This window comes from Leopardus geoffroyi, chromosome B4 (assembly GCF_018350155.1).
Source record: "Leopardus geoffroyi isolate Oge1 chromosome B4, O.geoffroyi_Oge1_pat1.0, whole genome shotgun sequence".
Lineage (NCBI taxonomy): Eukaryota > Metazoa > Chordata > Mammalia > Carnivora > Felidae > Leopardus > Leopardus geoffroyi.
The window spans coordinates 17264637-17287751 of NC_059341.1; the positions used below are offsets into that span (position 1 = coordinate 17264637).

Genomic DNA, 23115 nt, shown 5'->3' on the forward strand with positions numbered 1-23115 from the left:
GTCCATGGATCGTCTCCCAAGCAATTCTATTTCGAATTAAGAATCACGTTAGAACACCAAGCTCGCCTGCCTGCCCACGATGACAGTTGCGAAACACTCCTCATTTCCGTGCAGTAAAGGGCAACAAACGGCAGCTTTTCGGTTAGAGGAGCTGCAGCTGCCCCTAGATTTAGACGGGGGAGGGCGCACTTGCCCAACAGCAGAGACTCAAGAACTGGAACGTGACAAAAGCTTACAAAACGCGACGAGTTTAAGAGCTCACTTAGGGAAACTCCCGACTCCCACGACCCCTAACCTCCCACTCCGCGGGCAGTTTGAAGCCCGCCCCCCGGAAGTGAAACCGAAGGAAACGCCACGTCGAAAGCGTGGGTAAACGCAAGCGCGCCGACGTCAGTCCGCGTCCTTCCGGCGATGGGTGGTCGGGAATCGGGAGGGGAGGCGGAGCGGAGGCGGGGCTTGGGGCTGGTAGAGGCTCTGGTGGGTAGGTGGGTTCAGACCGAGGGTACTACGGGTCGGCGTTGGGCTCAGTTGGCTCGAAACAAAGGACTATCCGGTAGGGACTCGGCGCGGTGCCTTCTGACCGGTAGCTGAGCGGCCGATCGAGGCTTCTTGGCCAGCCAGTGCCGTCGCCGCGCGGTCTCAGTAGGCTTCTCCTCGGTTCCCTACAGCCAGCGCCGTGGTGGGGGGCCCGGCGCAGCGGCACCTGCTGCTGAGGTACCCCGCGGCCCGCCCAGGTGCTCATGATGGGGCTGATCTTCGCTAAACTGTGGAGCCTCTTCTGTAACCAAGGTGAGAAGGATGGAGCTGCGCAACGGCTTGACTGCTAGGAGGAGAGTCTGGCCGCCTTAGGGGACAGCCGGAGGCTGGGCTGTCGGTGGACAGAGGCGCAGAGAAGTGCTTTTCTCGAGGGGGCGGGTAGAAAGTCGGTATTTTAGGCTGCGAGAAGGTGCAGGAGGGACAGGGTTTGTGGGAGAAGTGAGGAGTGAAAAGAGCAGGCATTTGAGATCCCAGAGTCCAAACTAAGAATTTTGGGATTTTAGCAAAGCAAAGAGAAAAGCACCTAGTGATACCTGGAGGCATTTTGCAGGCCTGTTCTATCTCTAGTTAAGCATCCCGTGTCTTGCCCCATGAGTGTGCGCCCAGAAACCCATCAACTTTTTTTCTTTTTTAATTATTATTACTGGTGCTACTTTGTTTACCGCCCAACTCTTTAAGCCAGTGTGCCTTCACGTTCTGATTTCGCCTGCTCCATCAGACTCGGGAATGAGTTGTCTCGTGAGATACACGGGTTTCCGGAAATCTGCATCCCAAACCCTTTTTTCCTTTCTTAGGTATTAGAGAACTAAATGCTTTTGGTTCTGTATAGGAGTTTGCGTGTCCCTAATTAGTCTGGGACAGGTTATGAGACATGTGGAAGTTGGAAGTCCAAAGGGCCAAGAAGTTGTAAAACCTGTTCTGAGTCAGAAAGAATGAGATGTGATGTCTTCTGAAGAGAGAAAACACCCAGACCAAAAAAAAAAAAAAAAAAAAAAAAAAAAAAAAGTGGGGGGGGGGTGGTGCTGATAATAGGTAAAGTCTTAGCCATTCTTTGAAGAGAATGCTTTTCTTAGCAATTGGAACTACTTTTTAAATTCAGTTTCGTTTTCTGTTTAATACCCAGACATAATAAAAACCGGTGTTTTATAATGATACCAACTGTTACTGCTCACGTGGGTTTTTTTTTTTCCTGGATTTGAGAAGTGAAGAGAATGAAATGGATTTAGTTCCCTTGTTCCATAGCTGAGAACACTAGTCTTTTCCAAGATTATAAGTAAATGTATACACACACACACACACACACACACACACACACATACATGCAATTACGTTTATGTTTGCAGTTACCACAGATAACACATTTCAGGTAATTTCAGAGTGCTCGGAATTTAATTCTTTAACGATATCATCTGTACATTTAACATGTGATTTTTTTTTTCAGCAGTTTATATTTTCCAGTCCTTGTTACTTGAGTTCACTACTATATGTAAAGCAGCATTTTAAGACATGCTAAAGACTATAAAGGTCAACACAGTTATCGCCTGCCTATCTTTGAGCATAGTTTAAGAAACAAAACAGTACCAAAGTCTTTGTTTCTCCTTGTATAACCCATCCTATTTCTCTTCTCCACTATTTTTTTATTATTGTTTAATTAATCATTTACTTATCGGACCTTCCTTAATCAGACTAGTGGGGAATGGAGGGTGTAGGGGAAAGATTTAGGAGATGAGGAAAAGCATTCATAGGCTGCTTCAAGTCACAGAATTTGTCAGGCCTCCGCAATCCCCATTTACTACTTAGAATTTTTCTTTTCCTTTAACTTTCCTGTTGAAAATTTAGAGCTAGTGGTCCTCCTGTCGTTTTATACTCACTCACTCATGCAACTGACATTTAGTCATGGGCCATAAGCCAGTCTTCAGTTAGGCATAGCAGATAGGAAGATGAAAAACAGAAACAGTAACACAGTTAACTTGTTCCCAAAGTACTCAAAGATCAGTCGGTGAGACCTATGGGGGAAAATGCAGTGCGGTAAATGGTTTAACAATGTATAAAAGTGTGGTGATGATTGCCAAGAAGTAAGTGATTAATTTTTCTCAAGTGGTTCCTGGAAGACTACGGGAAAAGGTATACTTGTACTTTAATGTAAGTAGGAGTTTATAGGGCATGCTAAGTAGACTGAGTAGAAGGGGCATATTATTCTAGGCTGAAGGACTAATAATATGCAAATGGGAGAGGAATCAAATACTTTGGTACATTGAAGGAAGCTGAAAATAGTTTAGTTTGGCAGTATCTTAGTTTGCCTGTGGGGAGTTAGAGATGAGGCTGGAGAGGTAGCCCCTGGAGCCAGATCACAGAGGGCCTTGTGTGTGGACCAACTAAGACATTAAGCTGTATGTACAGAGCAAGCCATGGGAGCCGTTGAAGTGTTTGCTCGTCTTATGTTATTTTTTAAGCAGGGGAATAATGTGAACAGACTGCTGCTTTAGTCCTGTATTTTTTACTTTCTGTATCAACAACACTGACAGTCTCAGCATTTTCCATTTTCACCACTGTCATACAACTAATCCAGAGATACTCAAATGACTCAATCTTGGTTGCGTGTTAGAATAAATAAGCCCAAGGCTGTACCTTAGACCAGTTAGATCAGAATGCGGCAGAGTATCCTGGGCATCAATGCCTAGGTGATTCATATTTGCAGCCAGGGTTGAGAACTACATATCTTACTTTAAGGACTCCTTTCCCCTTTCTTTTTCTTTTTTTTTTTTTTTTTTTTTCCCCAGTATTTGCCTCCCATCTTTTTTTCCTGTAGCATTTTACAACACAAAGCATCTTCTCTTAAATTTGATATCTTTCTGGGAATAAGTACGCTAAAGCGTGTTTGACTAAATGAAACTATGGCAAAGTACACAGGTTCGGCAATTTGTGCTAGAATACATTACTGGGATGCAGTTATCAATGAAGGAAGTAATTTCAAATCGGATTATCTTACAGACTTGTGTGTATATCTCTTTCGGTACACACTTCCATATTTTTGAATAGTATGCCTATGTGGAAACTTTAAGCATTATCATTTTTCCTTTGAGATGTAACGGACATAGATTGTATTAGTTTCAGGTGTACTAAGCATTTGTCTTATTATGGTAGAAGAGCCCTTAAGGCCCTTTTCCCTTATCATCCCAATACAGTGTTTTGGTTTGATACGCACTGTCTTTTCATTTTTAGTGATTGCAAAATTTAGTCGCTCCTGAGCCACGGTGTAGGTTTCCCTTTTTCCTATAACTTTTTCCCCCTAGAGTAAATAATTACAACATCCCATTGCTTTAGTTTACTTTGTATGTTTGACTAAGTCCTTTCATTCCATCCCAAAACTCCCCATACAAGTTTCCCCATAATACACTCAGTCACATGATTTAGCCTTCCTCGCAGCTCCCTCAGTATTCCCTCCTGCTCCAAACTGCTTTTGCTTTCCTCTGCCTGCTACACAGCTGTGCTGGATTCATCTTTACAGTCGTTCCAGGAATTTCCTTTGCTTTTCTGTTTTATTAGGACTTAAGTCTTTCTTGCTTTCCTCTTATATATGAAGCACATCCTACAGAAATGTCCTGCGAAGGTGTCCAAAGCAGTCACTTTTTTTTTTTTTTTGCGATTCCAAATGCATGAAAATGTAGTAAGTCTGTCCTGAAAATGTATTTGTCCTCATTTTTTATTTATAATTGGGCTGAATATAAAATTCTGAGTCGGAAAACCTTTCTTTCAGAAGGTATTTGAAGGTATTGTCATTGTCCTCTAGCTTCTAGTGTTGTTGAGGAGACCAGTATCGTTCCTCCTCTGATCTGTTTTCTCTTTCTCTTTCTAGTGGACTCTTGGACTTTTCTGATCTTCCCTGGCATTTTTATTTTTTATTCTATTTTTTTAAGTTTATTTACTTACTTTGAAAGCGAGAGAGGGGGAGAGAGAATCCCAAGCAGGCTCCATGCTGTGAGCATGGAGGCGGACGCAGGGCTCAAATCCATGAACTGTTAGATTATGACCTGAGCCTAAATCAAGAGTCCAATGTGCGCTTAACCGACTGAGCCCCCCCAGGAGGCCCGTTCCTGGTATTTTTAAATTTGAAATGCACATGCCTTGTTATATGTCTTTTTTGGTTCACTGTGCTAGGCCCTCTGGACCTTTCCAACATAAAGTTGGACGTTTTCAGGTCTAAGAATTTTTTTTTTTTTTTTTAATTTCTCTTAGGATTTCTTCCTCTACTCTTTTGGAAATATTACCGATCGTATCGTGCTACTTGATTATCAAGTATTCTTTTCCATTTTACTGTCTTTTCTTTTTTTTTTCTCCCAGTTCTGTTTTCTGGGATATTTCCTTTGTCTTCCAGTCTTCGTATTGAGTATTTTGGTTCTGCTATCATATTTTTAATTTATAAAAACCTTCTATTTGCTAAATGTTAACTCTAATCGCTTTTATGGCATTGTTTCATAATACTGTATCTTCCAAGTTTCTCTGAAGTTTTCTTCTCCCTAATTTTCTGTTTCTGCTTCTGTTTGCATTAGCCTTTCCCACTGGAGGCTTTTCCCTTAGATCTGTTATCATTTCATCACGTACATAGACCACAGTTTGTTTATTCATTTGCATCATGACTAGTTGTAATACGTGAATAGTCTAATGACTTTTTGTAGACATGTTTTCATTTCTTTTAGGTAAATGTATAGAAGTGCAATTTTATTTGTTTTAAGTATATGTATAAATTTATTCAAAAAAATTTTAATGTGCTTTTAGTTTTGAGAGAGACAGAGAGACAGAGCATGAGTGGAGGAGGGGCACAGAGGGAGGGAGACACAGAATCCGAAACAGGCTTCAGGCTCCAAGCTGTCAGCGCGGGCCTCGAAGAACTCACAAACAGCGAGATCATGACCTGAGCCGAAGTCAGACTGACCCACCCAGACGCCCCTAAAGTTTATCTATTTTGAGAGAGAGAGAGAAAGCATGAGCAGGGGAGGGGCAGAGAGAGAGAATCCCAAGCAAGCTCAGCAGTTATCAGCACCAAGCCCTATGTGGGGCTCAAACCCATGAACCCTGAGATCATGACCTGAGCCGAAATCCAGAGTTGGATGCTTAACTGACTGAGCCATCCAGGCACCCCTAGAAGTGCAATTTTTAAGTCATAGAGTAGATATGTGATTAGTTTTATAAGAAACTATTAGATTGTTTTCCAGAGTGTTAAACCATTTTTATACTCTCACCAGCAGTGTTTGAGACTTCTTTTAACATCCTCACCAACATTTGATGTCACCAGTCTTTTTAATTTTAGTTATTTTGTTAGATGAATAGTGATATCTCATTTTGGTTTTAATTTACATTTCTCTGATGACTTTTGGGTATTAATGTGCTTTTTTCATGTGCTGACTGAACATTTGGATTTCTTTTGCAGAACGTTCAAATCCTTTCCCATTAAATTTTTTTTCTTTAAAAAAATTATATATGATTATTTATATCATCTGGAATTGAGACCTTTGTTAGATATGTTTTCTGAATATTTTATCCCAGTCTTTGGCTTACTTATTCATTTTCTAAATGGGGAGTTTTTGCTCAGTGGAAATTTTTAATTTTGGTGAAACCTGATTTTCTTTTCAACATTTTTTTTTTTTTTAAATTGTTGTTGCTTTCTGTGTACTGTTCCTTTCACCTACAAGCTTTGGCTTTTATGCTTAGGGCCGTGAGCCATCTCAAGTTATTTTGCAGTTATGACGCAAGTATAGGGGGTTGGAATTCATTATTATTATTATTATTTTTTTACATGGATATCTGCTTGTTCTAGCATAATTTACTTGAAGACTTTCCTTTCCCAATGGATTGCTTTAGAGCCTTTGTCAAAAGACTGGGCGTCTTCTCTCTGGACATCCCTCTTCCATTGATCTGTATGCCCATCCCAAAGCCATATTACACCATCTTGATTATTGTCCTACTTCTCCGTAAATCTTGAAGTCTGATAGTGTCAGTCCTCCGACATGTTTGTTAATCTTTTCAAAGATTTTAATTTTCACTGTTGTTTTCTGGTTTTTATGTTACTAATTCCTGCTTCTTACTTCCTTTCATCTGCTTACTTTGGGTTTACTTGAATTCCCCCACCCTTATGAAGACGGTGTGTGTCATTGTTCTTGTCCCTTTTTCCATTCACATGTAACAGTTTTTTAAAGTTTATTTATGTACTTTGAGAGAGAGAGGGAAAGCGCAAATGGGAAGGGGGCAGAGAGAGGGGCAGAGAGATTCTCCAACAGGCTCCGTGGGTCCGTGCAGAGCCCAACTAGGGTGGCGAACTCATGAACTGTGAGATCATGACCTGAGCCAAGATCAAGAGTCAGATGTTTAGCCCACTGAGCCACCCAGGCTCCCCATATATATAACGTTTTAAAGCCATAAGAACTTCCTAAGAAGTGTGTTAGCTTCATGCCACAAATTTTAATATGCTGTATGTCATTCAGTTTGAAAGGTTTTAATTATTTTGTTTGTGATTTCTTCTTTGACTTATGGATTATTTATAAGTGTTTAGTTTTCAAATATTTATTTTTCTAAATAGCTCATTATTGGCTCCTAACTTAATTCCATTGTTGTCAGAAATGTCCTCTGTAAGATTTCCATCTTTTGTCAGTCTTATTGAGGCTTTTTTAGAGTCTATCCAAATGATCTCTTTGGTGCATGCACCATTTGTGCCTGAAAGAAATATGTAATCTGCAATCGTGTGCAATACTCTATAAATGTTTATTCGGTTATGGTGGTTGTTAGCATTGTTGCGATATTCTGCATCTTAATGTGCATTTCTGCCAGAGAGCATAGGGTGTGATCTTGTGATTTTTTTAATGTAGTGTGAAACTCTGTCTCTTTTAATTGGAATGTTTGGGCAAATTTATCAATATGGTATGATTTATGGTACAGTCAGATATTAAGGTGCACTATTTTATTATTTCTTCTTTGTCCCATCTACATTTGTTATGTTTTGTTGTTTCTCTATTCCTCCTTTCCCACTTTGCATTAATGGTTTGGTTTTTTATTTTTAGAATTCCGTTTTACTTACTGGCTTTTTCAGTGATCCTTTTTGCATTCTTTTTATGGTTCTTCTAGGGATTGATTACAACATGCATTGTTACCTTTTCTCAATCTACTTAGTAATGTAACACTTGTAAGGTGTAAGAAATGATATGGTAATACTCTCTCTTCCCCTAGTCCTATATAACCATATGGGTTAGATGCTATATGTGTGGTATCTACATTAGTTATAAATTATACAGTACAGTGTTTTAATTTTTGCTATAAACAGTCACATATTCCTCAATATTTTAAGAAAGGGTAAAATTTCCTCTTATATTTACTTACATTGCTATTTTTGATGTTTTGAATTTCTGTCTAGTATAATTTCCCTCCAAATTCAAGAATTTCAGCATTTTTGTTATGTAGCTGTGCTGGTGATGAAGTCTTAGTTTTCTTTTATCTGAAAGTGTCTCTATTTTGCCTTCATTCTTGAAGTATATTGTTACCGAATATAGCATCTTAGGTCAATATTTTTTTTCTCCCTTTAGTGCTTCAAAGTTGTCATTCCATTGTCTTCAGGCCTCCATTTTTTTTCCTGTGACAGCCAACATTCATATATTAACTTCCCTTATGTAGCCTGTCATCTTCTCTTGCCACCTTCAGGATTCTTCCTTTATCTTTGGTTTTTAGCAGATTGACCATGACATATGTAGCTTTGCTTTTCTTTGTATTTACCCTGTTTGCATTTTGCTGAGCTTCTTGAATTTGTAAATGTGTGAATATTTTTATACTTACCCAGTTCACTTGTATTTCTCAAATACGGTTGTTTCCCCAAATTGCCCAACATAACCCATTACTAAGTTATAGAGTCCATTTAGTGAGGATCAGCTTTTAAAAAAGAAATGAACAGGGGCATCTAGCGGGCTGAGTTGGTTAGAGCATCAAGCCCCACACTGGGCATGGAGCCTACTTAAAAAACGAGAAAATAAGTAAATAAAGGAATGATCTTCTACGATAGAAACTATCACAGTGTATCTCAGTAAAGGTACCATTTTGTGAAACTTTTGTTTCAGTTGTGTGCATCCTGGGTCATCAGGCAAAATGTATATAACTGTGGTCATGGTCCCACAAGTTCGAAAACCGTGCATTGTCTCTGCCCCTTAACATTTGCCTTCCCGGGCGCCTGGGTGCCTCAGTCGGTTAAACATCTGACTTTAGCTCAGGTCCTGATCTCACCACTGGGTTTGTGAATTCGAGCCGGGGCTCTCTGCTGCCAGCGTGAAGCCTGGTTGGGATCCTCTGTCCTCCTCTCTCTCTACCCCTCCCCCACTCACTCACTGTCTCTTAAAAATAAAATAAAACCGTTAAAAAAAATTTGCCTTCCAGAGTTTAACCTTCCCCTGGGCAACATTTGAATTCTCTAGAAAACTGTAGAAGTTAAAATCAACTTCAGTATTTCCTTGTCGAAGCCTTTCTTCTATTGCCTTTGTGTAGCAAGTTGGAATCTTTGGGCTTAGGCCCTTCACTGTGGTCTGTGATGGTAGAGTGTTCTACCTATTAGACTCTTTGATGTCGTTCCTTTTTATCGGTATTTAATCCCCTTATCTACCAGAAGAGTGTTTTTCTTCTATCCAGTAAGCTGTTCTTAATTTATTATTCTGTAAGACTCAATTTTGTCATAAAGATGGGGAGGCATCACCCTGGGAGACCATTAGCCAAACTTCCCAGCATGTTATTTAGCCTAAGGCTCAGTTTTCTCATCAGTAAAAGGAATACCACCACTTTCTTATGGAATGATGGTGAGGATTAACTTCCACAATGCCCAGAAAACAGTCATACCGACACTCTGTAATATTCCTTTTTACTGTTGACATTTAGTTCCTCGGCTGAGAGTTGGATTCTAGATCTCACTGATCCTTGGCAATATTACCGTAGGATTCTTTGGTATCTGTTGCTTTGTACTAATGATGGTGTATTGTAAGTGCTTATTTACATATCTGCCTTTAAGATTTTTGAGGGTAGAGAGCTTGCCTTATTAGTCTTAAATGTTACAGTCATGCATAAAATGAACTCAATAAATGTTGAATTGTTGCCTCATCAGATTTATGTAGCTGCTTTTGACGAAATTTAGGCATCCAGGAAGATGGATACTGTGGGGGAGTGGGAGAGACTGAAGAATTTGGAAGGGGAGTTAATGCTGTATAGCAAAAAGAGTGGGGCAGCAAATGCTGACTCTTACCAGTGTTTACTAGAACACATTACTTAAACTCATAGGACCTTAATTTCTTTTTTTTCTTTAATGTTTACTTATTTCTGAGACAGAGCATGAGCGGGGAAGGGGCAGAGAGAGAGAGGGAGACACAGAATCCGAAGCAGGCCCCAGGCTCTGAGTTGTCAGCACAGAGTCCAACGCGGGGCTCCAACTCAAGGCTCCAACTCACAGACTGTGAGATCATGACCTGAGGCAAAGTCTGTCGCTCAAGTGACTGAGCCACCTAGGCGCCCCTATAGGACCTTAATTTCTTATCTAGAACATCAGCAAGATGGCCCAGGTCAATAGTTAACATATGTTTTTGGAGACCTTGGTTCCTCAGAAATGCCTTATAGGTGGCACATTTGTAGGTGAAGAGGTGGGAGAGAAGGAATAAATCTCAAATTCTGCAGTCTGTTCCAAGCTATAGTGTTTTATGATTCTATAACCAGTATAATATAAGACAGAGTTAGTTTATATGACGTTTCCTTTTTTTTTTTTTTTTTTTTCCTTCCCAAGAGCAGACTTCCTTGCGTGCTCATCATTGCTGTGCAGGCCTTCAGGCCTCAGTTGGTGACATCCTATCTTCTGACTTGTTAATACCTACCCCTTGCAACCATTCAAACTCATTTTCTGTATATGCGATACCCGGAATTTGCTGAATCACCAAATTTGGCATGGAGCATTTTTACTTGTTTAGTTGCAAAGTTGTTTACATACTCTGTGTTCGTATAAGGCTCTTGTTAAGTGACAGTGTTGGTGCAGGTATATATCTAGAAGGTAGCGATCCCTATTTCATGATATCTTTTGGGCTTTCTTGTATTTTAAAAATACGAGTTGACCATTTTATCACACGAATTTCTTTGATATTTCCTCCACTTATTTTTTGAAGTTTCTTTTTCCATGATTTTTCTTTTTAGCCATCTTTTACCTGTGTTTGTCTACAAGCAAGCACTCTTAATAATTTTGTTTTGAAACCTCATTCTGTGTAGGCTTTATGTCTTTATGCCCTGCTTACAAAATAGTATGTGCCAGCTTTTAAGGAGATCCAAATACCATAGCCAAGAGTGCAGAGAAACTTTTGTGCAAACACTTGATGAAAATTAAACAAAAGCTGTGCAATTGGACCTTCATTTAGTGTAAATAAACATGCTTTGTGTTGACTCTGGACAGGCTTGGATTCCCAAGTAGAACTGGAAATGCTCTCCTCCCAGCCCTCTATTCTGGGAAGAGGTGCAGCCTGGTGTCCTGGAAGAGATTTCTAGTAAAATGTGGTGTCAGGGTAACTGTCTCATGGTGTGCAGGCACATTTCAACATTTGGATTCATTGTAGCTCTGATGCTTAGGGTGATGTTTTAACCCAGACTTATTTGGCTGTCCAAGAAAGTGTGTAAGTTGCACCCACTCTGTCCCCAACATACACATTTCTGGCCCCAAACAGGGGCAGCTCCTTCTCTGTGATAATATACTGATTTTAATAACACTACTTAAAAATAATAAAGAGGGTAAAGTTCTAATTACATTTGCAAAAATCATTCTAAATAAAGAATGTAGTATTATCTATGTTCATAGTTTTCCCTGTTTGAGGTTAAATGAGAACTGATTATGTCTCTGTCTGTCTAAACTAAATACTTCATTTTCATGGAGAGTAGTTGGGCTTAAAAGAATATACAGCTTACATATCCACGTTGAGGATCAGTTGAAATTATAAAAGCATACAATTGTATGGTTTTCTCCTCACAACTCGAGACATTTCGATTCTGGTGAATCAGAAATCCCCACTCCTGGCTCCGCAAGTAAAAGTGATGTTAAGTGTCTGACGTTCATCTGGTTTGGCAGCAACTCAAAATCTGACTGTTAGGATAGATTCTTTCCCCACTTCACCGAGACTGAACTGAACTAGAGTGATACATTTTGAAAGTTTTTTTTGTTTTGTTTTGTTTTTTTAATCTATTAGGTAAACAACAAAAATTGTTGGGTGACATAGTACAAACTTACAAGCATCTTTTTTTAGTATCTGCTTTAGTTAACTGTGATAGGTGAAGGAAATTATTTTACCATGACTGCAGGAAATCACTAATAGTTACATAATTTAGCTGATATTTTTGTTTCTGTACATAAAACAAGGTCTGTATGTTGGCTGTTGATTACACGCAGCTGAAAAGCAGTACAGACCAAGTACCTGAAGCCATGTTTTTTTAACGTCAAGTGGTATCAGATGATTTATACCTTATTAATCTAGACACCACTTGTGGACATTTAGAGCAGCATATGAATTTCCTTTCCTGCTGACAGTAAAGGTAGGTGCCGTCCGTGTTCTTCTTGAATAGGTAGAAGCTTGACTAACTAGCATTTGTGAACTCAGGCCCTTGGTCATTGGCATACTCAAGTAGCAGCAAAGTACAATGGAGGCCTTTGAAGATGGGAGGAAGAATTATAGTTATGCCGCAGAGTACAAACAGCTTTTATTTTGTACTTGGCTTTTTAGTAAATGCCCGTTGAACTTGATTTCCCTCTTACTGTACAGATGATGTTCAAGAGGTGCTTTTTCAAAGAAGAGATTTAAAACACACTCTGTTGGGGCTCCTGGGTGGCTCAGTGGGTTAAGTGTCTGACTTAGGCTCACGTCGTATCTTGGCGGTTCGTGGGTTTGAGCCCCGCATTAGGCTCTCTGCAGTCAGCTCACTGCCCCCAACGAGCCTCCGTCTCCCTCTCTCTCTGCCCCTCCCCTGCTTTCACTCAGTTTCTCAAAAATAAACATTAAAAAAGTACAATACAATACATTCTTGGGGTGCCTGGGTGGCTCAGTCAGTTAAGTGTCCAACTTTGGCTCAGGTTTGTGGGTTTGAGCCCTTCATCAGGCTCTGAACTGACAGCTGGGAGCCTGGAGCCTGCTTCAGATTCTGTCTGTCTTTCTGTCTGCCCTTCTCCCGCTCGTGCTGTCTGTCTGTCTGTCTCTCTCTCTCTCTCTCTCTCTCAAAAATAAACATTAAAAAAATTAACAAAAATAAAATATAATACACTTATTTCATGCTTTTATTGTTTATTTTTGTTATTTCATACTTTAAAAAAATATTTAGCTTTTTCGCATTGATGATGTTTTGTTAGAACGTAGACTCAGGTTGCACCAGAAGGTAGGCCTCAGTTTAACTGAAGGATTGATGTAATACCTTTATTATAAGACTGAGGTGAAATTGTTTTGTCTTAATTGCTAGAATTCCCTATTACTGAGGGGAAAAGGAGTCTGAAAAAGACCTGAAGTTAATCACTCAGTTGAAACTGTAATAAAACTCATGTTCTCTTCGCCTTCAGAGTTCGTCACCTCTGACTTGTTTCAAATTGGGACCAGTCTTTCAGAATGATGCATTATGAGGGCAGGGCGCCTGGTGGCTCAGTCATTAAGCATCGGACTCTTGATTTCACCTCAGGTCATGATCTCACAATTCGTGCTTGGGATTCTCTCTCTCCCTCTCTCTCTGCCCCTCTGCTCGCTCTCTCCCTCTTTTATTTAAACTTAAAAAAATGATGCATTATTTATGACTTTTGCTGTCGCAGGCCTTTAGTACTCTGATCATTATCATACAAAATGTGAAGCCAGGGCAGGGCTGTTTGTTTGAAAATGGCCCCAGGTGTTGGTTTACTTTAGTGGCCTCAACAGTGAACCACGTGGTACTACCTTCTGTTTTCCTTTCCCAGCAGAAGTGTCCACGCCCAAGTTTAGCTTACTTCCAGACTAGTGGCTTCCTTCTCACTCCCGCAGGGACCCCCTGGTCTCCAGATGCTGGGCAGGCGGTTTGCAGCTGTCCCCAAAATTTAGAATGCTTGTTCCTCCACTGAAAGAGGGTTCTCATTCTTGGACTGTAAAGGGAGAAAAATAAAGATTGGCTCCTTTAGAAATTAGGGGATATGAACCAAAGAGAGTCAAATAAGGAGAATTATAGTGAGTTATAATAAGCGAACAAGTTCTGTTCCTTTTTGCGTTTTACAAAGCAGTTTCTGCCATAGTGAAAAAAGCCCTTCGAGAGAACCATGTCCTTAGTCCTGTGGTATTACAGGCAGTACAGACAGTGTTCAGGTCGTTAAAGATGCGTAAAGATACATAGTTTGTCACCTAAGAACTTGTCTGTGAACAATGGCCTCTCTTTTTGCCTGATGCAGTATAAACACTCTCGAGTAGGAATACGAGCTGATGTCTGATGAGATGTATAGTCCGAGTTTTGATATTATCACAGGTTAACAAGGGGAGCAGGGTTCTGATAGGAAATGTGTCAAATCGTTGGCTAGAAATAAATCGATTGTGTTGTGGTTCTTACGAAGGTTCCCTGGTAGCTTTTTAAGCCTTCTGCCCTGGGGAAGAGAGGTATCTTTAATATGTTCTGTAAAATCTAGAAAAGATGACTCGGAAGTGTCTTCTCTGCGTTCAAAAGAGGTTTCAGAGTATGTACCCCTTAACAGAATAATTAGATGGGCCTTAAAATCTATCAGTGAAACAAATGACTGTTTTGTGCATAGTGCCAGAGGGAGAAGACCCAAGAGGTTTTTGTTGCATGAGGAGCAGAAACAGTATCTACTCAGAAGAGTTGTAAAATCCAGATTGAAAAAGCCTTGAGAACTAAGCAATTGCTTATTTATCTTTAAATTAATGGAAGGAGGGGCACCTGGGTGGCTCAGTCGTTTAAGGGGCTGAGTGTCCAGCCGTTGATTTCCGCTCGGGCTGTGATCTCACGGTCTATGGGTTCAAGTCCCACGCCCAGCGCCACACTCACAGTGTGGAGCCTGCTCGGGATTCTCTCTCTGCCCCTCTCCTCTTGCGTGTGCACGTGCACGCTCTGTCTCTTTCTCTCAAAATAAATAAACTTTGGAAAAGAAATAAGATGACGGAAAGAATGAGAAACTGATGGAGAGAATACGTGTGTCCTGTTGGTGACAGGGAAACCTTTTCAGTTTTGTGTTTGTTTTTTTTTTTTTTATTTTATTTTTTTATTTTTTTTTTAAAGAGAAGTTTTTTCAACGTTTATTTATTTTTGGGACAGAGAGAGACAGAGCATGAACGGGGGAGGGGCAGAGAGAGAGGGAGACACAGAATCGGAAACAGGCTCCAGGCTCTGAGCCATCAGCCCAGAGCCTGACGCGGGGCTCGAACTCACAGACCGCGAGATCGTGACCTGGCTGAAGTCGGACGCCCAACCGACTGCGCCACCCAGGCGCCCCTCAGTTTTGTGTTTTAAATTGGATTTCTTCGTGAAAGGAAGAAACCGCATGTAGGTGGGAAAACTTCCAGGTGTAAAAACAACTTGCTAAAAAGCTGATTTGATTAGCAGAGGTGACAAGCAGGTGTGTAAAACAATTTTTTTAAACTTCGGTTGTACGTCGTAGTGCCTTGTCAGGATCAGAATTTGTGTTCTTCCCCCCACACCGCTTCTCTTGAACTTCCCTCTAAACCCGGATCTCACATTCGTTTATCAGACAGCCAGGTGGAGAACATCATACTAGATGGCCTCCCTTAACGTAGGTAACCTTGACATCGTGAAGCTCTGTTTACTCTGTGTTTTAACAATCCAGTAGTAAGAATCCGGTGAATGATCCTCATTAGAAAGCTAACTAATAATCATTGTTGCAAGCATGTAATTGTAGTAGTGTTAAATGTTTCTGGTTTGTTTTCTTTTTGTAGAACACAAAGTAATTATAGTGGGACTGGATAATGCAGGGAAAACCACCATTCTTTACCAATTGTAAGTATAGTTATTTATTTAAACAGTCTTCATTATTTAAGTTACCAGAACCAATTTTGTGTAATTAATAAGATGCCATTGTAATATCCCGCAAAAACCTAAACGTATGGTTTTGTATTTTACCGAGCACAAAATTTGTTTCAAAAGTGAATAAAAGGGCTGTATGTTTGGTACAGCCTTCACAAACCCTCGTCTTTTTCTGGCCTTGAAAGAAAGACTTAATATTAAACTAAAATAAATAAAGCATCCATCATAGTGCTGCAGTGAGGTGATAAAGTGCATTTCACTTCATTCTTCCCACACTGCGGTTCACACAAGGAGACCAGTATCTCTAGGAAGCTCATTGCTACTCTCTTGACTAATAGCTCTGAATTGTTTCAACTTAGGCAGACTTGTCAAATCAAAAGAAATGAAGATCACCCCTGAAAGTCCTGCTTTTGTCACTCGCAGCCAGGAAGGGCTGGAGGCTTCCAGAGAAATACGTTAATACTTGAAGGAAGTTTTAACAGCCTGTCAGTCCACTTGTCAGATCAGAGTAGCTCCCATCATCCTTTCAGGATTAATGAAACGATCCATGTTAAACAGTGGAAATGGATCTATGTCCCAAGCCTTTTAACAAGTAGTTGTAAGATACGGTGCTCGATTGTGTGGCTCTTGTCTCTTTCTACCTCATCCTAAGTCTGTCACCTGACAGCTGTCTGGAAACCCTTCACTTAAGCAGTGCCTAATGTGTTTTTCAGCCCCTTTGCTAAAAAGCTGCTAACTTGTGGCTTGTTGTTTTACAGTAGAATGACGACTTGTTTTACTTTAAAACATTCATCCGTTATCAATTATGTATTTTAATGCGACTCTGCCTTTAAACATCAAATGTAAACATTTCAGAAACCTGTCAGTTATTGAAATAATTTTCCACATAGCCTCAAAAACATGTAAGACCCAAGAGACAGTTGGAGACTTCTTTCAACACAGTAGCAGCGTATTATAGGCAAATACATATTTGTTGAATGAATGAATTAATGTGTCTTAATGCATAATTATGATAAATGTGGTATGAGCCTTAGTATTCTAAATATATTTACAGTTAATTTTAATTAAAATTTTCATTTGCCTGTGGCCTTATCTTTTTAAGGCTGTGGTTTAGGTTAATAGGCCTGAACTAATTTTTATGGCCGACCCAAGTCTCAATTTTCTCACGTGGACAGGCTTCAGAATTATACACAGCCTGCTATTCAGCGGTTGCTACTTTGCGAGCGTTGATGTCACAGTCACCTAGAAACTTGCTCTTTCGGGAAAGGGCCCTGGTTCTGCTCCGATAACAAGGGCATGGTGGTTTGGAATTTTGGCCACAGGAATACAAACTCACACCACAGTGTTTCCATCTCTCCAGATCAAGCCTTTAGTTTATTCCATTAAAAGAAAAAAAAAAAAAACGTCTTCCTTCAAGGCTTGTTCTTTGTCTAGGTGTTTGCATTAAATGTCCTCCCAAGTTCTAGTTTTGATGCTGTCGTTGGTGGGATAAAACTTCCCTCCAATTCTCAAGATTTACAAAAGATTTGTTATGGTGTCTTTCAACAGCTTAATGAATGAAGTGGTTCACACATCTCCAACCATAGGAAGCAATGTTGAAGAAATAGTTGTGAAGAACACGCATTTTCTTATGTGGGATATTGGTGGTCAAGAATCACTGAGGTCGTCCTGGAACACGTATTACTCAAACACAGAGGTATACTGAGCCAATTTCTGAATGTTAATAACAAGGACCACAGAGTCAACCCAGAAAATAGATAGGCGGTCCCCAGAGGCATGTTGGCAGTTGCTTTCCAATAAGATCCTTTTCGGTAAGGAATTTGAGGTTTTCAAATACCAGAGGAAAGGCAAGTAGAAAGACTAATGCCCACTGTTGGTTGCACACCTGCTGCGGGGCGGACTGTATCCGGATAGTTCGTCCTCCCAGTGCTCCTGTCAGGTCTCTGCTGTTGGAGAAAGTGGAGACTGGGATCAGTTGGATAACCTGTCCCAAGATCTCACAGCTGAGAGAGGCTCTGGTTAGGGAGGAATAAAATATTTTAAGCGTAATTGAATACAAGATTTTCAAATAATACGAATTGAGCATTCAAAATTTTGGTGAGATTATAGTTTAGTTAAAAAAACAAATGGTTTTGCAGCACCCGCCCCCAACTTCTCTGTCACTTATTTCGCTACTTTACTGCTTCCGAGCCAACCCAGGAAACAGTCTGGACTAGCTTCTATTTCTGTGTTTATTTCTTGTTAAGCAGATTTTTTTTTAACCATGCAGTGCTATCGAGACAGATTTATCTTTGAGTATACTGATGTACAATTGCATCCGTAATTTCTCTTTACAGACAGGGACGTCTGACCAATTATTTTTTCCTAAAATGAAGCCTATTAAAAATTGAGTGGCTTGGTCACGATCTCGCGGTCCGTGAGTTCGAGCCCCGCGTCAGGCTCTGGGCTGATGGCTCAGAGCCTGGAGCCTGTTTCTGATTCTGTGTCTCCCTCTCTCTCTGCCCCTCCCCCATTCATGCTCTGTCTCTCTCTGTCCCAAAAATAAATAAACGTTGAAAAAAAAATTAAAAAAAAAAAAAAATTGAGTGGCTTTTTTGAAGGGTGTGTGCAGAGGAGGTGGGGAGAGGCAAGGAATTTTTGGTGAATAAGTTTCTTTTTTAAATAAACATATATTCCTCTAGATTTATACTGCGATAGCATATGTATCTATGCATATATATTCCAGTGCAGTTTGTGATTGGTCCAACCAAAATGGCACATCCTAGGTCTTTAACGGTTGTAGTAGCACTTGACTTTTCTTATTTGAAGCGGGGGGATAGGTCGGTAAGCAAATACGGTTCAAGGTTAGCTTAATGTATACTTCTATAGTAAAATATTCTGAAACTAAGAATGTTAGAAAGAGAAACAACCTTTTACCATATGGCTACAGTTGCCCCTTGAATAATGCCAGTGTTAGGGACACTGACCCATGGTGTGGCCAAAAATCCACATATACCTGGACTCCCCAGAAACTTTACTAATAACCTACTGTTGAGCAGAAGCCTTACAGATAACAAAAAGAGTGGATTAACACACCCTTTGTATGTTGTATGTATTATATGCTGTATTCTTACAATAAAGTAAGCTAGAGAAAAGAATGTTATTAAAAAATCATAAGCAGAAAATACATGTACAGTCCTGTACAGTTAAAGGATCACATTTAAGGGGATCTGCTCAGCTCAAACCCATGTTGTTCAAGGGTCACCTGTATTTAAGCAGCATAGCTCTTGGCGCCCTGTCAAAGCTCACAGTTAACTGCAGTTGTGTGGGAGAGGAGCCGTTACTTTTGATGAAGAGGTTAGAGTTGATTCTAGCTGATCCATGTATGTTGATAACCTTACAAGAGGGTAGTTTTTGAAGTTGCAGAAACTCTAGAAGACTCCGCATGGATCCAGAAAGACATATGTTATTAATGACACCGTTTGCATGAAATGTTTTTTATAATAAGCTATTTTTCTTATTTAATTTTTTTCTTCCAAATTTTTATGTAAGGTCTAGTTAGTTAACAGAGTGTAATATTGGTTTCAGGAGAATTTTAATAAACCATTTCTATAAGAATTTCACAATTACTACAAGAACCTATGGCCTTTATCATAGCACACCAGCACGGCACCTAGCATTTGCAATCTTAGATTCTATGTCACGGGCCTGCCCATGTGACGTTTCCCCCATGGCCGCCTTCACCGTTGTCGTCATCTTAACTTCTTCTCCGTAAGGAGTCCTCCAAAAGCCCAGTGCCTCCATTATAATACAAGGAGTTCAGCTGCCGATGAATTCCTGCCACCTTCCTCTCATTAAGTTCCCTATGTTCTGTCCATGCAAACTTGCCATGTTTCTTACCTTTATTCCTTCCATTTTCTTCCTTGCCCTTCACAGTTTCTAGGCAGATTTCTCCACTTGTCTCTTTGCCTAATGTTAAGGTCATCTGAACAATCTGGTTTCACCCTCCTCCTCTCCATTTATTCTGAGCCAGTCTATTAAAACCTTTAGCATCGCTTAATCTCACTTTTTAACTTTCTTCTAAGATTCGATTAGGGGCCCTTTCACACTGTATCTTATTTTTCTTACCAAAGATGCTTTTATTTCTAATGTGTAAGACCCCACGTTTTTCATATACACCTTTACCAACAGTTTTCTCCAGCTCTCTTTGCTTGCCGCTGTTTAATTTCACCTACACCCACTCTAGCGTGTTAACCCCTAAGTGGGTATGTTTCCGTTTAGCACATTTTTTCTGGGGCTCTTACTGTTGGCATTGCTATGTAAAAATGTCTTGTTCATTAGTCTGTGTGTGTGTGTGTTTTTTCTCTTTTTCTTTCAGACTAACTTGTGTGTCCCTAGTAGGCAGAAAACTGTCTCAAACATAAATAACTACTAATTGCTTAAGTCAGCAGTATAGAGTTTTAGTGGAAGTTATTTAAGTTACTGTGACTTTGTTTTTAAAAATTATTTTTTATTACCTGCATCTTAAAATAAATCCTAGTGTTACAGCGTATTGTGTATTCAAATATCACCTTTTTAAAATAAACTCGGGCGTAGTTTTTCTTTGTTGAAATGATTTCTTTTCTGAACATGTGGATTTTACAGTACAATACAAACTCTTCATGAAAAAGACCATTTTAAAGTAATGATGACGTCATGAAAATATTCCATCACTTGAGAGTAGTTTTGCAGAGAACTTCAACATTCCATTCAATTTTCTTTCTTTTTAATTGTCTTCTAGTTCATCATTCTCGTGGTTGATAGCATTGACAGGGAACGACTAGCGATTACAAAAGAAGAGTTATACAGAATGTTGGCTCACGAGGTAAATTTTGAAAGCAAACGTAAACAGTGGAGTAAGGTATCTGTGTGCTGGTTTTGCTTTTTTACAAAGATGATATGCTTTGCCGTGGGTTATTTCATCATTAGCAAAATGTTGTATTTTGATGGACGTCTTGAAGTCAAAAAGTTTCATTATGTTTTCAGATTTGAAAACAACTCAGCACATTCATTTGTAGCCTATTATTGTTATTGATAAGATTTTTCAAAGTTAAAACTATTCATTCATGTCTTAAAGAGTCCAATAAATTGAAGCAAGAAAGAGGGAAAACTTGAGTGTTTTTTTCCAAGAGTTTATAATCACTGAAAATTCTTTAGTGAATAATCCGAGACCACTTGATTCTAACAATTTAAGATAGACAAAAAAACTTAGGTAGTAAAACACATCCATCCACCTACCATCTAATATAAGATACTAAATATCTTATGAGACCCCCCCAATCTCATTTCCTTCCTTTCTCTCAAAGAGTCCTAAGAGAATTATATTATCCTAAAAGGAGTGAGAATCAATCCCATGTATATTTTTATATTTTCCCTACGTTTTTATTTGTCAGTTGTATAAAATACTATATTTCATTGTTCATAAAATCTTTTTTAAAAATGTTTATTTTTGAGAGAGAAAGAATGCACATGGGCACAGGAGAGGCAGAGAGAGAGGGAGACAGAGGATCTCAAGAAAGCTCAGCACAGAGACAGACACAGGGCTTGGACCCACGAACTGCCAGATCATGACCTGACACTCAGGCAACTGAGCCACCCAAGTGCCTCATCATTGTTCATAAAATCTTATATATATATATATATATATATATATATATATATATATATATGTATATATATATATAAAAGACTTTATATCATATATATATAAGACTGCGGAAAGCCGCAGTCCTGATCTTTGCAAATAAACAGGATGTGTGTGTGTGTGTGTGTGTGTGTGTAACTCCGTTTGGGGGGTTTTGTGCACAGCATTGTGATTATCCACATCAGCACATACAGCATTAGTTTCATTCCTTTCAACAGCTATGTAGTATTATTTTGTATGAATCTATCACAGTTGATCTGTCCTTCTATTAATGAACATTAGATTATTTCTAATATTTTAATAATATGAACAGTTCTGCAGTGAGCATAAATGAATGTGGTTACCTTATACCAGTAGTCATAAGCATTGCCCAGCCCTTCACCTTCTGCGCTCTTCTTTAAATTTGGAGAAATTCTTGGGGCGCCTGGGTGTCTCAGTCAGTTAAGTGTCCAACTCTTGGTTTCGTCTCAGGTCATCATCTCATGGTTTGTGAGTCTGAGCCCCATATGGGGCTCTGTGCTGGTAACACGGGGCCTACTTGGGATTCTTTCTCTCTGCCCCTCCTGTGTGTGCGTGCATGTGTGCTCGCTTGCTTGTTCTCTCTCTCTCTCTCTCTCTCTCAAAACAAATAAACTTTAGGGGCGCATGGGTGGCGCATTCGGTTAAGCATCCGACTTCAGCCAGGTCACGATCTCGCGGTCCGTGAGTTCGAGCCCCGCATCGGGCTCTGGGCTGATGGCTCAGAGCCTGGAGCCTGTTTCCGATTCTGTGTCTCCCTCTCTCTCTGCCCCTCCCCCGTTCATGCTCTGTCTCTCTCTGTCCCAAAAATAAGGGTTGAAAAAAAAAATTAAAAAAAAACAAAAAAAAAAAAAATAAACTTTAAAAATAAATTTGGAGAGATTCTGTACTGTTTGGCAACATATTACCGTATTTGCCTATTAGAATATTGCTTATATAGTTTTTTTGTTGTTTTTTACATTTATTTATTTTTGAGAGATACAGACAGAACACTAGTCGGGGAGGGATAGAGAGAGAGGGAGACACAGAATCTGAAGCAGGCTCCAGGCTCTAAGCTATCATCAGCACAGAGCCCGACACGGGGCTTGAACTCACAAATCATGAGGTCATGACCTGAGCCGAAGTCAACCGCTTACCTGTCTGGGCCACCCACGCACCCCTGCTCGTATAGTTTTAAATCGATGTTTAAGATGCATGTTTATTTTACTTTTAGTCTGACCCCTTTGGCCCAACAATATAAAAATAACTTTTGATGATCTAGCTTATGTTAATTAGCCTATCTTTGTTAGAGCGAATCATTAAATCACTATTGAGAAAATTTATTTTTATCTCGATACAATTTCCATTTATTCGTTTGTTTATTTAATTGAGGCTTTATTTTTTAAGTAAGTTCTACTTTTGGTGTGGGGCTTGAACTCATGGCCCTGAGATCAAGAGTCGCATGCTTTACTCACTCAGCCAGCCAGGTGCCCCTCAATAAAAATTTTAAGTTAAATATTACTGCCTAATCATTTTAAAGTAGAGGGATTTCATTATAACTGTCCAGTTGGACATATTTGACCTTCCTGCTTCATTAGTTTAATTTGAATTGTGCTATTTCATGTTTTAGAAATATTTCATATTGATTGCAGGATTTACGGAAAGCCGCAGTCCTGATCTTTGCAAATAAACAGGATATGAAAGGGTGTATGACAGCAGCTGAAATCTCTAAATACCTCACCCTTAGTTCAATTAAGGATCATCCATGGCACATTCAGTCCTGCTGTGCTTTAACAGGAGAAGGGTAAGTGTTAAACAATATGGGGGGAGGTATGACTTCTGTCAAATTTCTGTTTTTTAAGGCAGTTGTTTCTTCTTTGATGCTG

The 23115-nt window shown here is 39.7% G+C and overlaps 1 protein-coding gene across 1 annotated transcript in view; it reads left to right on the top strand.

Annotated features, from left to right (window-relative positions):
• The first annotated feature begins 397 nt into the window (after positions 1-397).
• ARL5B (ADP ribosylation factor like GTPase 5B) overlaps positions 398-23115 on the top strand; it is a 30164-nt gene continuing 7446 nt past the window's right edge. Inside the window, exons 1-5 of the mRNA XM_045462770.1 lie at positions 398-789; positions 15483-15543; positions 17119-17266; positions 20330-20413; positions 22882-23033. Of these exons, the coding sequence (XP_045318726.1) occupies positions 741-789; positions 15483-15543; positions 17119-17266; positions 20330-20413; positions 22882-23033 (494 nt within the window). The 5' untranslated portion in view covers positions 398-740. The remainder of the gene's footprint in view (positions 790-15482; positions 15544-17118; positions 17267-20329; positions 20414-22881; positions 23034-23115) is intronic.